The sequence below is a fragment of the Pelophylax lessonae genome (genome assembly GCF_965119305.1).
Source record: "Pelophylax lessonae genome assembly, chromosome: 1".
NCBI classification, from domain to species: domain Eukaryota; kingdom Metazoa; phylum Chordata; class Amphibia; order Anura; family Ranidae; genus Pelophylax; species Pelophylax lessonae.
This window is the reverse complement of record NC_138768.1, coordinates 180,854,642-180,871,646: the sequence shown is the minus strand read 5'-3', so window position 1 is coordinate 180,871,646 and position 17,005 is coordinate 180,854,642. Positions and strand designations below refer to the sequence as shown.

At 41.7% G+C, this 17,005-nt stretch overlaps 1 protein-coding gene across 1 annotated transcript in view; it reads left to right on the top strand.

Moving 5' to 3' along the window:
• The window catches only part of EPB41L4A (erythrocyte membrane protein band 4.1 like 4A), a 445,595-nt gene that overhangs the window by 389,136 nt on the left and 39,454 nt on the right, over positions 1 to 17,005 (top strand). The window contains exons 15-16 of the mRNA XM_082243130.1: positions 7,179 to 7,286; positions 8,695 to 8,745. Of these exons, the coding sequence (XP_082099256.1) occupies positions 7,179 to 7,286; positions 8,695 to 8,745 (159 nt within the window). The remainder of the gene's footprint in view (positions 1 to 7,178; positions 7,287 to 8,694; positions 8,746 to 17,005) is intronic.

Sequence of the window (17,005 nt, the reverse complement as noted above, 5' to 3'; positions counted from 1 at the left end):
CCTTACGTATTTTAAGGTTAAACCGTTTTTCCTCTAGTTTTAATGAGTGGCTACGTGTCTTATTGTATTCCCTTTCTCTGAAAAGTTTGTTCCTTATGCTAGGGTCGCCAGTACAATATTTGTACATTAATATCATATCCCCCCTCAATCGTCTCTTCTCCAGAGAGAATAAGTTCAGTGCTTGTAGTCTTTCCTCATAGCTGAGGTCCTCCATTCCCCTAATTATTTTTGTTGCCCTTCTCTGGACTCTCTCCAGTTCCAGCACATCCTTCCTGAGGACCGGTGCCCAGAACTGGACAACATACTCCAGATGTGGCCGGACCAGAGTCTTGTTGGGAGAATAATCTCTTTATTTATAGTTACATGATAATAACATCCAAAGGAAATTGCCTTGCATGCCTTGGCCTTGGCCTGGCAGCTACGGAGTGTTTCAGGAAGTCAGACTCTCTATTTGTGTTCACGGATGAACCTCAAAAATGTTTGCCTGCTTCCTCTGCGACAATTTCCAGATGGATCAGAAAGACGTTGGTTCAGGCCTATTCCATCAGGGGTCAGGGTTCTCCTTTCACTGTCAAGGCGAACTCTACTAGGGCGCTTCGTGCCTCCTGGGCTATCCGTCTACAGGCGGCAGGTTTGCAAGGTCGTCAGTGCACACTTTTACAAAGTTTTATAAAGTGGATGTATTGGCATCTGTGGATGCTTCCTTTGGCTGAAAGGTTTTGCAGACTGCTGTTTAAGAGGACCTGATCTTCTTTGAGGGTGTATCGATTTTTTCAGATGTGTTTCGGTTGTTTGGTTGAGCCCCTGTTGCCTGGTTGGCTAATGCATAGCCTTGGGAATTTTTTGGTTGTTCCCACCCCTCATGTTTAACACTGCTTTGGGATGTCCCAATGGATTTGAATATTAGGAGCTGTGTCCGACCATTAACGAAAGAGAAAATGGGATTTTTGACATCATTGATGGACATAGCACCCGCCCCTCTGTGGAGTTATTATTCTCCTGACCCTGCTTAATACAAAACTGAGTGGCTATAGCAGAGAGAGGGAGTATACCCCCTGGGACTACCTATGGCCCAATTTTTTTCTGCCTAGTGTCCTACTCCTGTAGGGGGCAGTATAACCCAATGGTTATGAATACCAGGAGCTGTGTCCATCAATGAACATCAGAGAAATGGATTTTACGGTAAGTCAAATATCCCATTTTTTGCTTGTACATAATTGGGTGATGGAAGTCAGCAAAGCTTCCCCTCATTTACTAATCCTGGAAGATGCAATATATTACATTTTTGTTCCTGTGTTCAGATATGCCTTAAGCAGTGTGTGGAAGAAATGGATCCTCTGTCAGGTCTTTATTATTGTCTGTGTCCCCATTGGTGTGAAAAAAACAAGCAATATTCCCATCGCACGTTCCTGGAGTAGGCAAGAGGTAGATGGGTGCTGTGGCAACCAGCAGCTTAAGACTAGTGATATGAAAAGTTAACTCGCATATCGCCAGCACAACATGGATATTCAAGTTAGCGTCCAATATTTTTTGAAGGTGGTCCCATCACAGCTTTAAAGTGCAATATTTCAGAGCCATGCAGGACCCATTCCTGACAAAGGGGTCCTGTGCGGCCACAAAACATTGCCCTTTAACGCTGTGATGCGGTCACCTTGAATAAATGTTTGGACATTAGCGTTAAGATCTATGGCACATTGATGGGTTATCCCTTCTTATGGTGTCCTAGTGACCATGATCACTATCTATACACATGTAAACATCCCACATGGAAGGCATCTGTTTCACTTTATGGACCTAGGCTTTTCAAGCTAGAATTTGGATCTTAGCTGAGAACCAGTATGGAACTGCTTATTACTGTAAAAACAACAATTAAAAAAAAGAAATATGGTTTCCTTGAATGGAGGGCCACCAGCCAAAAAAGAGATGCAAAATAGCAGTTTAGCAAATAAACCTCTTTTCAGTCTTCAGTAGGTTTGTAATTTAGAGCAGAAGTTGATTTTAAAAATGGAAATATCTGCTGTGAACATTCTAAACAGTCAAATTCAAAGCTACAAAACTAACACACTATATTTATAAGAGATTATTTTTTGCAAGAACTCTGCTGTTCCCTACTTCACAAGCCTCAGCTGCTAACCTCTTTCTTTTTAAAGTACTTACTATAATTATTTTCTCTCTGGGATTAGATTTTTTTTTTTTATTTTTTTTAGAGCTACTGAGATTTACTAGTTGTTTATTTTTCAATATTTGTTATTCAAGCAGCTCAAGGTTACAGTACAGCCTGTTTTACCTGTCACCATTAAGAAACATTAACATCTTCTGGTGTGGCAAATCAGAACATTCATGCTTTGTTTTAGAACTAGTTGCATCTTTAGATCACATGATGTTAAGACATGTTTGTGGTTCCAGACAATCGGCTTCTGTGTTATCTGGTTTTCTTCTTCACTTTACTAATGCCTCATGCAACAGAAGATGATTTTTTTTATCACCTACTTTTCTGGCAGGCATTAATTTAGATCTTCTCTAGCTTTAAGAAGTATGGTGCCCTCTGCAGCTGATACCCTTTTAGGGGTGTTGGATTCATGGTCCCCTGCTGGACATTGTGGTTCCATCCACCAACCCCTATGCCACAGCAGGGCATAGTGTGCCACAGTGCACAGCAGGTACACAATCATCCAACACACCCAGAAGTGCCAGATAGAGAAGATCCTTCAGACCCCATAACTCTTAAGGCAGCGAAGATCCAAGTCACCACCCATCACAGAGTAAATTATTAAAGGTGAAATGTATTGTTCTTGTATTTGGCTTCCCTTATTTTAGACCAGGGATGCTCAACCTCGTGCCTGCGGAGCCTTCTGATGTGGCCCTCGACCTCAAAACAGGGAAGAACAATCCTATTATATCCTGCAGGTTTGGTGGGCTTTCTGAAAGTGAACCAAAATTCCTGAATGTAGGAGTTTTGGTGTGCATTTAGAAATTGTACCACACCCACAAGATATATAATAGAAGTCTATGGCAAAATGCAGGAAAGTTGCACATGCACTGCGCTGCAGCTGCTGTGTGAATAAACTGCAGCGCATCAGTGTGAAAGCAGGCTTACGGGGGGCTCAGGACAGTAAGGGCTCATTTACATTTGCAGTTTGGGGGTGGTAAAACCCCATGGTTGAGAGGTGTGTTTTTGCCACACCTCCCCCACCCACTGGTGTAGCGTCAGGGGTAGCAATGGTGACCCCGCCCCATGCTTCAAGGGACTGAGCCCATGTGGCCTCCCTGTCACATTCTGTTTTACACTTGGGCAGGAGGGGTGGTGGGGGCAGCATAAACCGAAACGGATCCTCTCCATTTTCCTCCTGCAGCCGCTGAATGCCGGTGGGAGGGAGAAGAGGAGAAGCCAGGTTTCAGTGGAGAAAAATGTTTAATATGCTATTCAAAATAAAACATTTGAAATTCTGAACTTCATTTCATTGTGGCCCCTGATTGGTTACCAAATCACCTAAGTGGCCCTCTCTCTTTAAAAGGTTGAGCACCCCTGTTTTAGACCAATTGACAACATCTCTGAGCTTCCTTGTGCAATGCAGGCAGATCACGGCTAGTTGGAGGGGCAGGCAGGGATCTGTACAAAGATTCCTGAAAACATTACAGTCTCCTAAGAGGCTTGATGTAAGCAGTGTACTGGCTCTTGAGAAAGCAGCGCGGTGCTGTAGGCCGTAAACACTCAGAGTCCAAATTACCAAACAAAAATTTTATTGAAACAGTAGGCCAACAGCACAAACAGGTCCAGCAGGAGCCTCCCCTGTCCGGTGGCACTTATCGCTGTGCAGTGAATTGACAACATTAAGAAGACTTATGGATGCCGACAGCATCTGCCACAAGGAGTGAAGTAGCAAAAGCCTTGCCAGTCTGATCCAAATGCGAAACTTCCTGAGAAGGTAGACATAGTCCCTGCCCTCTCCTTACTTCATGGGAACCTTTCCTATCGCTGCCACAGTCCCTGTCAGACGGGGAAACTGTCCCTAACCTGTCCACTTGCATAAAGTATGCCAAACCCAGGGATTAGAGTCTTCAATAGACTCTGCCTGACCAAAGATGGCCACCAGGGTCACATGTGGCATGTGTATCTAACTTGATCACTGCCCTAGTGACCGAGAAAATCATAGGGAAACATAGTTTCTCTTAACTTCCTTTCCCATCTGTATTGCTGCTGCGAACGAACACTACCTGTAGTGGAGAATATAGACTACACCTGCCTACTGGTGGGTGTCCTTGTAGAGGAATAGAATTTCTTATAAAGGCTGCATTTGCTTATGTTCTACCTTTAGGTAATGCCCACATGTGATGATGACTCTCCATGAATGAAAGAACTGAAATCCAATGAATAAAAGAGGCTAATCAGGGACAGTAGGGATGGGGTGGAAAAAACATTTGGAGGGCTCTGACTTGCTGCAGCTTTTAATGTACACTGTGAGAAGCTCATAACGTGCAGTGAAATCAGAGCAAGCAATTTCTGTACAGGAGAGAAGCCCGTACAACTGTAGAAGACTGAAGATAGGGCTGAAATTTAACTTCAATCTCCCTTTGTTGTAGGAAGCATTAAAAAAAGAATGGTGTCCTTGAGAGCAGGGACTGATGTGAATGGATAACAAATACATTGATGCACCTGCGCTCAATTTTGAGCGTCATGGCAAAGACTGTAAATACTTATGTACATGTGATTTTTTAATTTTTTAATTTTTGATAAATTTGCAAAGATTTAAAACAAACTCACATTGTCATTATGGGGTATTGTTTATAGAATTTTGAGGGAAATAATGCATTTAAATTATTTTGGAATAAGGCTGTGACATAACACAATGTGGAATAATTGAAGCGCGGTGAGTACTTTCCGTATGCACTGTATGTAGTACAAGCAAATGCACCTACCCTTTCATGTACCACAATACACAGATATGATTGTAATATGATGTGTTGCCTAAAGAAGTGTGTTTCTTGTGCATTGAGGCTTGCTAAGGGCTCAATCAAAGCAAAATGGCTGCCTTAAGGACTAACACATCAACACACCACCAAAAACAGCATTATCATGTGCATCGGTTAGAGTTGAGCCCTGAAGTGGAATTCAGCCATTTTGTAAAAAGGGCAGGTATACTATGAGTTATCTACAATGAGATTCATGCCACCTCCTGGACTTATCTATATTATTATATCTGACATATTTATTGCACTCCAGGAGGAGACACCAGGGCCCTGAGAGAACAGAAGCACACAGAGCAGGTATACCTGCCCCTCCCCTTTGTTAACCATTCGCAGAAGCCTTTCTATTTTGTCATTGAGTTCACAAAATACAAAGGCTTCTATGATTGGGCAGGAGGAGAAGAGGGGCCGGTGTAGCAGCTGCATCGACTCTATGCGCTTGAAGGAACAGAGGCCAGAGCGTCAACGTCCAGCATCAGAGCTCCGGAAGTTATCTTCCCGGAGCACAATAAACCTGTCAGATGTAAATAAAAGAGATCAGTTCAGGATGCGCTATGCACCTCATTGGACTTCACTCGTTAAATGCTTGCAGATTTTTTTACAAAGTAGTGGAACCTGGAGTTTAGCTTTACCCAAATTATAGATAAACAGTTACTGCGTTAATTAGAGCTCATTGAGGATTAGAACCTGATAATATTTTAGCCAATGTACTGCCAACAGTCCTTAATGCTTGTGGTAAGCTAAAAATGAGCTGTGTTCATTGGACTTATTCAACATTCATGCCAGTTTCTAGGCACACCTGAATAATGTACCCTTTCATATAGGCTACACCCATTTCTCCACCTATCCTTACTGACTGATAACATTGAAAAGAGAATGCACTATTCTATGTCATTTACTCACTTTTCAGGTCAGCTGCTGGATTTACAATGTGTGAAGGTGACCATACATGGAAAACACAATAGAAACAATGGGCATATGTTCTAGATCAGCCTTTTTCAACCAGTGTGCCATGGCACCCCAGGGTGCCTTCTGGGATCTTTAGGGGTGCCTTGGCAAAATACAAAAACATTGCCTTAAATTGCCAAAAATTGTCAGCAAGCTGACAGGTGAATCTCACCTGCATTTTTTTGTTACACAAAGCCATGTGTTTTATTTTGTGCAGTATTACAACCTTGGGAACCGTGCAAGCCAGCTGCTGGGATTCTAATAAATTATGAGCTCATACATTGACAAGACATTGAGAATGCGAGGATGTCCTTGTTTGCCCTTCTCTGTCTGCACTGGGGTTACATTAGCTGAATGAGGGAGAGGGGAAACACTGGAATACTAGCCAGTACCAGTGTGCAAAGGTGTATAAAATAAATAATCTCAAATGTTGGGTGTCCTACGCGTATCGATGCGTCTACAATTATGTAAAACTATTTGTTTATTTTACATTTTAGAATGGGGCGCCTCGGGATTGTGCATAATTTTAAAGGGTGGCTTGACTGAAAAAAATCTCCTCTGTACACTGCTGCTGTGGCCGCAGGCCCTATAGTGCTTTATGGGTAATATGGCCTTTGTGTTTTTTCTGCAGTTTGTGCTGAACCTGTGATTTAGATAGTGTTTCTCTGTGGCAATGATTTAATCACACATCATTGATAATGGAAAAAACATATTTCCCTGAAATAAACATAGTTTTTTTTTCCCCCCAACAAATGATGAGGAACAACATATATATCCACCTTAATAATGATATAAAAAAAAACCATTATTTGTGCTAAGGGACAGCTTTCTTGGTTTTGCACATTACATCAACTCTTGGCCTTGACATCTGTGATATTCTTGGGTGCTGTTTTATTTGAAGTTGATGTTTTGTTATATTATTGAAGACACTTACTACTGAATACCATTGTTGAGATGCCTTGTTCTGCTGTTTCATTGGAACTAAGCTGTGTGATCAGCAGAGTTACATGCAAGTCTCGTTTCTGTGCTAAGCCTGGCTGAATAGGGGCTTTAACTTAGTAAAACGCTTTGTTTTTAGAGGAATTTTCTCCAAGCCTTCAATTTCAAGGGTCAGCTATGTCAATTTTACAGAATACTATTATAAAGATCCAATTACATGGTAGGCAGTATGCTATTATAGCTGTACCAAAGTGATTTGCATACTTAGCACAGTAAGCAGAACGTTAACTTCTCATCACCTTTCTTATTTCTATATTCCTTTTTAGTGGCCTTTACAATTCTCCCAGTGATCGCACCAAATCACCAAAGTTTCCCAGCCCACGGAGGCGCAATCAGTCAGGAAGTGACAATGAGTCAGGGCAGCATATCAGGAGGTAAGTAGTTTAAAGTGGACTACGCCTACTGTGTGGGAAGATGAATGCAGTTCTTAGGTTTAGTAGTAACTATTCAAAATTTTATCAAATTATTGTAAGACAGGGGGACCTGGGTGATACTAGTTCTAACTAATGCTGGGTACATACAGGCTGAATAACGGAGGGCATCAGCTGGTACAGTAGAAACCCGACGACATTTGGCTTGTGTAAACAGCTCCCTTTCTGACAGAAGCTGGTTCTCACGATCGGCTTCTGTTAAACGGGCATGCTGGAAAACCAGGATCTGATCAATGCTGGCAGCCAATGGCTGCGAGCGATGACCTGTGTGTTCTGGCGGAGGGCGGTCTCCCTGTCAGAACGCAATAGCACAAGGGTCGAGATCGCTGTACTAACATGGCTTTTGTTAGTACACTGATCTGTCAGATTCTTTTTGTTCAGCCCGCTGCATTGAACAAAAAAAAAAAAAACGTATTGTGTTTACCAGGCTTTTATTAATAAGTGGATATTGGTTCACCCCCCAGCACACAATACAAAATTATTTTAAATACATCTGATCAGTATATTTTACGGATTACAGCTAGCAAGTGATGGAACATGGGCCTTGTGGCTAAAAAAAAAAAAACTCTGCTAGATAGGGAGTGCGCTGTTCCTTTTTTGTTTTGGATTGGTCATATCCCACATACCCTTTCACAGCCAAAGCTGTATGTTACACTGCACCTCCCACAGTACATTTTGTTTTAAAGTAAAACTTTGCTCATAACTTTATAAAAATAATATTCTGTAGCAAAGAACATACATTCCACATTAATAATAATGCTACCAAAATTAGTGTGTACTGTAAATTGCCTCCAGTATTGCTCTTGTTTCTTCTTGTTGGAGGCTGCCATTTTGCTGAAGCCCAGAGCTCCTGAACAGCAGTAAATCTTTAGGCTGTCAGCAAATCAGTCTCTAGAAATTCAGCAAAGTGCCTAAAAATATTGAGCAACTGAGCATGTGCATAGCAAGGTGAGACAGTGTTTTTCTGGATTTCTAACAGTATAGGCACTTTTTAATGTTTTACATAGTTATACCTGCAAAGGGGCCAGCCTGAAATTAACTAGCAGGACTTAATTTTCTGACTACAGTTCCACTTAAAGTGAGACTTACCTACAGAAAAGTGTAATAGTATAGTATTTATATCTCTTAAATAGAACTGGTATGATTGTCCTATTGTATATATAAAAATATAACAGATTCTCTAAATATATTATCAAATTAAATAAATGGGTTTTAATCAGACCTACGGGCTCCCACATAACCCTCAGGCACAACCTGGAAATGCTATATCGCAAGTATGAGTCTAATACAGTACATGGAAGAGGTCTTTTTGTATTTGTACTTTACTTTTATATTATATTATTTAATGCAGGCACAGACAGAACAGTGGTGAAGACTCTCAAGATCTCAAGCACAGGCGGAGGTATGAACATTTATAGAAATAAAAAAGTTCTCTTGATCGAACATTAAACAATGGGAAAATAAAAGTAGATTTAGAAGTATAGTACAGCAAAGAACAGCATATTGTTTGAAAATTCTTCTTATCCGTGTTCCAACTGACCCATGACTGGTGTGATTTTATAACATTTCCTCCATCAAAAACACTTAGAAAAAAAATCTGTTCTCCTTTTACATAGGGGCCTACTTCCACTGCCCTAGCTGACCTGGGTTTAGGACAGAAACCACATCATGCAGAAAAAGCCTAGCAAAGTACTGTTTCTCTTTCAGATTTTCTGTTGGTTGCAGTTTATTTAAATACAGCCTGCAGCATTTTCTCTTGCTTTCAGAAAACACAAATTCATTGCCAATGGCCCAATGTGCAGACTGGAAACAAGAAATATGGAAAATGGAAACGTAGAACATGTAAACTGGAGGTCCATGTTTTATGTAAAGAACAAGATTATGTGGTTTGAGGAAATAACTCAAACTTTCAAGAGGCCCTTAATACATTGTTGGGTAGTGTGGATAGTGTTCCAAAATTCTACTGAATAAGTTGCACATGAATGATCCATGAAAAAAAAGTGCAATACATATAAAACAGGCTAAGTCAATCATCAATGATAAAAATGATATAGCAAAAAAGTAATGATTATACTACATATAAAGTGCTCATGTGCAATAGGTATATAATAAGTGACCTCATTACGGTGCAAACAGAGGAGAATCCACAATATAGTGTCCAAATTAGAGGTGCCAAAAATTATCCAAAAGTGTTAAAAGTGCATCCACCGATATGCATCCACCGATGCTATATGCTGAAACTCAAAAACTTACATAAAGTCCTCATAAAAGTGCAAAGTGCTAGTTGGCCACGTTCAGTATGGATGGTGACGACCTCCGTGTGCTCCGTGTGCTATAATAATCAGGGGGAATTCACACTCACCAGATGTTGTTGATCCTATTACCTTACGGCAATAAAGATCAAATAACGCTTAGGAGATCCCTGTGATCTCTGGTCCCTCGGGCCACACAGCTTGATGGAGGATGTCCCTATAAGCAAACGTTTGAAGACGCAAGAGACGAACTCCTCATCGTGTAGTATTCTTAAATAACTCCTGTGTTAATTTAATTGTATAAAACGAACATCAATAATGGATAAAAAAAAGCCTCTAGAGCCAGCCAAAATTAGAACGCCCAGTATCGGTATCCCACGCACTTTCCAGGAAGCCGCACCGCTGCAAACTTCCTATTGCGGCGTGCGTTCCAGGCTGTGCTCAGACCGGGCAGCATGCGTGTCAGCTCGACGTGTTTCGTCATCAAAATGACATCGGAAGCTGGTTCTAGTTCTTTGTTTCTCCTTTAGATAAAGTTTACTGTGTCCTTCGGCAAATGCGAGTTGTACTCTCTCTTTGCATCTCTTCTTTTTTTATTTTCCCAAAATGTTTGCTAAAGTGTTACTACACCCAGGATCTGGAATTCAGTATATCTGGTCTCCCACAGTACACAGAACATGGAAATGCAATTCATTTAGTAAATATAAACTGCTGAATACCTTTTCTCATCAGCAGTATATAGCAGTTTTAGCAGATAGCATGACTTTTATCAGTGTCCGACAGAGCACTGTGAGGCTGCAGGGCCCCTGACCCTCTATCTTGACAGTGCTAATTGGCCCTGTGCTAATCACATGTGCCCTCCCAAGAAAAAAAAACAAAAAAAAAACCTCTCTAGCAATATACACCAAACTGAGCATGTGCAGAGTGCCTCCTGGGGCTTTGTGCTATCAGGAGATGGATTGGGGAAAGTAAAAGAAGGAGAAGATCAGAGAAGACAGGATCATACAGCCTTTTTACACAATGCAGAGGATTAACCCCTTAGGTTCCACGGTGAGTATAACAAGCATGCTTTTTTGCATATACACACTGATTTTACTGTTGTTGGTTAAGTAACACTTTTACTGCACAATGCATGTGTTTTAATTGGTGCCAACCTGTTTCAGACTTTATTGGGCTTATTTACAAATCAGTGAACTTTCACCAAACATTCACTGCTGGTGAATCAATCACCATCATTTAAAACACAAGCACCAGGAAGATTCACCTGACATTAATGTTTGCGGAATGTCCGATTCATTGCTTTATAAATATACTGTACCTATGTCTAGAGCTGCTTGTAAGATCAAATATTTTATTGCAGCAATCAGATATTATTAACATCTTAATACAAGTTTCCAACACCCACCAATTCTAGGGCTGTAGGCTGTATTGAATTGTAAGCGTAGGTTGGCTAGAACTGATAATGTTTGTACCTTCAAACTAAAGTTTCCAATAAATACTGAATGAGAAAAAAATAAGAATCCAATGAAGAAGAATGTGATCCCTGACTATATACCATCATTTCGGGATTTGATCTCCACATGAGGAAATTACACACGCTTTGGTGACTGATGCGTAACTCTGATGCATAATGTTAGAGCCTGCGATATGACATGTTGCTGTATCTGGTAAATGGATATCATAGATTACAGAGAAAGGGTTCTCAGATCTCAGCAGTGCTTGTTTCCATGTATTTTGTATAGTGAATACGAGTAAGTATTGTTATATGCCAAGGACATTGTTCTGCATATATAAAGCTGATAATGAATTCTAGACATAATGCCTTTCAGAGATAAAACCCCATATCCATTTAGCAGTAAAATTGTCATGTTCCTACCCTTAGGTCTTTTGTCGGCACCAAATGGATATTGTCAGGGAATCTGATTGGTTGAGCTCTTTAGGCTCATTCACACCAGTCTGCATTTTATAATGTGTTTGCACTGGTGTGCATTGTTTGGGGGTGCGATGCAGTGTTACAATTGATTTCATTGTTTACTTTTTTCCTAACTTTATTGAAGTGTCACAAAATTACATGTCATTGCTGCGCGGTGACAGTTAGTACAATGTGTTGCATAGAAACAAAAACATGCAGCATTTTTATACAGTGCACCTCAATGCAGTATTATGGTGTGAACAGGGATCAAATAAAATAATTGTTTTCTACTTTAAATGCTGTTGAGTTCTATGTAGATGAACATAGCTCAAGTGAACAAGCTCTTTAAATTTCATGTGAATCAGTTTCACAGTCCAGTCTAACTAATTTGTTTTTTATCATCATGGGCTTTTTTTCTTTAACCTTAACCTCCCAGGCGGTATTCCCGAGTGTGGCTCGTGGTTAACTTTCAGTACCAAAAGCGGTAACACCGAGCCACACTCTGGATTATCCCAGAATGTTACTCACCTTCCCTGCGATCCCCCGCCGTCCTCCCCGGCTTCCTTACACTCTCTCCCCGCTCTGTGCACGGCCGATTGCCGACACTTGCCTTCCCGTTCCCTTCCCTGCGAGCGTTGCGATGCAGGGGAGTGGAACCGGCGGCAAATTCAAAAGTGTAAATACACTAAATGACATGATACAAAGCTGTGATCCTAACAGATTACACTGTATCATGCCATTTCACCACAGGATTGCACCTGGTGACTTCTCCAGTGCCCTGCCTGTGCTTTTCCAGTGCTTTGTGCCTGGAAAATTTTAAACGACCATGGCGTCCAAAAAGCGTTCTTTTTGCACAAAATCGCTGGAAAACAGCAACAGCGAAACAGAGTTACTTGAAGAACTGAGTGATAGCGATTCGTGGGAAAATTCGTCATCCGGTGCGGAAAGTGACGACAGCGACGATTCTGATGTCTCTTCCTGGCACATAGCTTGTGGAATTTGGGAAGTATATCAAATGATTCTTCAGAATTTTTGTGCCAGAAAGAGACATCAGAATCATCGCTGTCGTCACTTTCCATACCTGATGACGAATTTTCCCACGAATCGCTATTGTTCAGTTCTCCAAGTAACTCCATTTCGCTGTTGCTGTTTTACAGTTTGTCTAAAAGCGATTTTGCACAAAAAGAATGCTTTTTGGACGCCATGGTCTTTCTCAATTTTCCAGGCACAAAGAACTGAAAAAGCACAGGCAGGGCACTTGAAAAAACACCAGGGGAAATCCTGTGGTGAAATGGCATGATACAGTGTAATCCATTAAGATCACAACTTTGTATCATCTCATTTGTGTATTTACATTTTTGAAATTGCCGCCGGTTCCACCCCTGTGCGTCGCAACGCTCGCAGGGAAGGGAACCGGAAGAGGTGCCGGCATCGGCCGAGAAGACAGCGGGAGGATGGTATGGGAGGACGGCAGGGGATCGCAGGGGAAGGTGAGTTTTAAAATGTAAAACAACAGGGAGGTTAAAGTGTATCTATAGCCAAAACTTTTTGTCTAGTTTGGGAGGAAGTAGAAAAAGTTTAGAACTCCTGTCAGATTTTATTATTATCTGAGGCTCCATTAGGCTTGGTTCACACTAGTGCAGGCCGTGTGTCCCACATTTGCTCGGGCACGGCAGCCCATTCATTTAATTGGTCTGCTGTGCTGTGTGAAATGCACAAAAAAGTACATGCACCTTTTTAAAAAAATAGTCACAGGGAAAACAACGGGGAAACAACAGGAAAATCACATGGTCTTTTTGACCATGCGGTTCCTGCTTCTGCGATCACGCTGTGGGCTGAGATGCGCAGCGGTGCCATTCAGCGTCTCACAAGAGAAGTACAATTTAGCTGCGGATGATTACGTATGCGGGAATCGATGCAATACCCGCACCTGCAACAAGAATGTAAAGTCTACACTAGTGTGAACCGAGCCTTCGAGAGATTTTACTCTATGACACTTGGCTTGGTCAAGCTCAGCTTTGCTGATGCAAAAAAATTTGCCAATGGCAATGATGCTCAGTGCCTCTGCTCCTGCTTGGCACTGTCAGTATTGTCTGCTTCAAATGTGTTCTCCTGTGCCAACGGTTGTTTGATGAACGTGATAAAACTGTGTGAATAAACCTAATGAAACTGTGTGAACAGCTGTCATTTTTTCTGTTCACAGAGTATTGGTGGCTGGCTTGATGCTTTTGCCCACACACAGAAGCAAAAATGGTGTTACCACACGGCTGCTTTATACAAACAGGAAGTTGCTGGAGCTGCTGTGTCCTGGTTCTTTATTATTTCTCATTGCATTCTGGGATACAGGAACCTCCAGTACCTATCCCCAATGCTCAGCTAACACTTTATAAATGCTTCACTAACACTCCATAAATGCTAATGGTGCTGTTAAAGTGATTGTAAAGTCTCATTATTTTTTTTTTAAATACCAAACATGTTATACTTACCTCCTCTGTGCATTTGGTTTTGCACAGAACAGGCTTGTTCCTCCTCTTCTCGGGTCCCTCTTTGGCTCTCCTTGCCCCTCCCTCCTGTCTAGTGCCCCTACAGCAAGCAGCTTGCTATGGGGGCACCTGTGCCAAGCTGCAGCTCCCTGTGTCCATTCAGACATGGAGCTGCAGTTTGGCCTTGCCCCTCCCTCTCCTGATTGGATGACTGACTTTGATTGACAGCCGCGAGAGCCAATGGCACCACGGCTGTGTCTCAGCCAATCAGGAGAGAGCGTCCCAGAAGACCGAGAGACTTGTGGACGTCGCTGGACAGAGATGGGGCTCAGGTAAGTATTAGTGGGTGCTAGGAAGGCTGCTACACACAGAAGGTTTTTTATCTTGATGCATAGAATGACTTTACAACTAGACTTTACAACTACTTTAAGGTGCGGTTACAGAGACGTCTGACAAATGTTGATGCCTCATTAAAGTGACATGCTGCTTAAATTTTAGCACAATGCAAGTCAATGCTACTGCTCCTGTGTGTACAGCACTGTGTGGTGCCCATTGTAGTATACATGGCAGACGATGAAGGTAGTTATGAGGATTTAAAAATCCTGAAAGAATGCTGCATACACACAGGGTATTGACACTTGTGTGAACGAGCCCTTGATGTGTTGCAGAGATGGGAGGTTGGGGTTTAGGTGCCTTAAGGTGATGTTAGACAGGTAAGATAATTTAGTTTAGAAGATGTTTCCATCAGTGTTTGTTTTCCTTGGACAATTCACGGTTCAATGTGTTTTTTTTTGTCACTATCAAAATGTTTAGATGGCACGCCAAAACTTTGCATATAGGTGTGAAATTATAATTTCCAATTGAATAATTATTTAAAGTAGAACAAAATCCAATTATTATAAGGTTTTATCGTGTTACTCCAATTTCAAAGAGTTTTAAAAAAGTTTTTAACCTTTTTAAATCTGCAGCTTTCTGTAAAGAGAAACCTGCCATAAAGGTCCTTGTTTAGTCACTTTCTCTGGAAATGAGCCAAATGTTGTATTTCCAGGAGTAATCATTGCCACATAATAAAACCCACATGCTGCACTACAAAACATCACTTTGTATTGTACAAAAAAGGAAAATAATGTGTAATAATGACAACAGCACACAATTTTGTTCATTGATCCTAATAAACTGCACATTTAGAGAGTATGTCATTCTCCATGTGACCAGGATAGGGCAATTTTTGTTCGGTAACAATTTATCAGGTCTTACTTGTGAAAGAGGTTCTGTACTAAGCTGCCGTTTACTGAACCTTTTATGAAGTTATACAGTATCTCACAAAAGTGAGTGCACCCCTCACATTTTTGTAAATATTTTATTATATCTTTTCATGTGACAACACTGAAGAAATGACACTTTGCTACAATATAAAGTAATGAGTGTACAGCTTGTATAACAGTGTACATTTGCTGTCCCCTCAAAATAACTCAACACACAGCCATTAATGTCCAAACCGCTGGCAACAAAAGTGAGTACACCTCTAAGGGAAAATGTCCAAATTGGGCCCAATTAGCCATTTTCCCTCCCCAATGTCATGTGACTCGTTAGTGTTACAAGGTCTCAGGTGTGAATGGGGAGCAGGTGTGTTAAATTTGGTGTTATCGCTCTCACTCTCTCATACTGGTCACTGGAAGTTCAACATGGCACCTCATGGCAAAGAACTCTTTGAGGATATGAAAAAAAGAATTGTTGCTCTACATAAAGGTGGTCTAGGCTATAAGATGATTGCCAAGACCCTGAAACTGAGCTGCAGCACGGTGGCCAAGACCATACAGCGGTTTAACAGGACAAGTTCCACTCAGAACAGACCTTGCCATGGTCCACCAAAGCAGTTGAGTGCACATGCTCAGCATCATATCCAGAGGTTGTCTTTGGGAAATAGACATATGACTGCTGCCAGCATTGCTGCAGAGGTTGAAGGGGTGGGGGGGGGGGGGGGGGGGTCAGCCTGTCAGTGCTCAGACCATACGCCATACACTGCATCAAATTGGTTGGCATGGCTGACGTCCCAGAAGGAAGCCTCTTCTGAAGATGGTGCACAAGAAAGGCCGCAAACAGTTTGCTGAAGACAAGCAGACTAAGGACATTGATTACTGGAACCATGTCTTGTGGTCTGATGAGACCAAGATAAACGTAATTGGTTCAGATGGTGTCAAACGTGTGTCGCGTCAACCAGGTGAGGAGTACAAAGACAAGTGTGTCTTGCCTACAGTCAAGAGAGGTGGTGGGAGTATCATGGTCTAGGGCTGCATGAGTGCTGCCGGCTCTGGGGAGTTACAGTTCATTAAGGGAACCATGAATGCCAACATGTACTGTGACATACTGAAGCAGAGCATGATCCCCTCTCTTCGGAGACTGGGCCGCAGGGCAGTATTCCAACATAACGACCCCAAACACACCTCCAAGATGACCACTGCCTTGCTAAAGAAGCTAATGGTAAAGGTGATGGACTGGCCAAGCATGCCTCCAGACCTTTTGAGCATCTGTGGGGCATCCTCAAACAGAAGGTAGAGGAGCGCAAGGTCTCTAACATCCACCAGCTCCATGATGTTGTCATGGAGGAGTGGAAGAGGACTCCAGTAGCAACCTGTGAAGCTCTGGTGAACTCCATGTCCAAGAGGGTTAAGGCAGTGCTGGAAAATAATGGTGGCCACACAAAATATTGACACTTTGGTTTAGACATTAATGGCTGTGTGTTGAGTTATTTTGAGAGGACAACAAATTTACACTGTTATACAAGCTGTACATTCACTATTTCACATTGTAGCAAAGTGTCATTTCTTCAGTGTTGTCACATAAAAAGGTGTATTAAAATATTTACAAAAATGTTTGGGGTGTACTCACTTTTGTGAGATACTGTATCTAGGAAGGTGAACATGTGATGATAGTAGGTATATGCATCTGGTCTGTTAATGTGCAGCACAGTTACCAGGACATTACGCCTACTGACCTTGTTTTGGATTTCTTTTG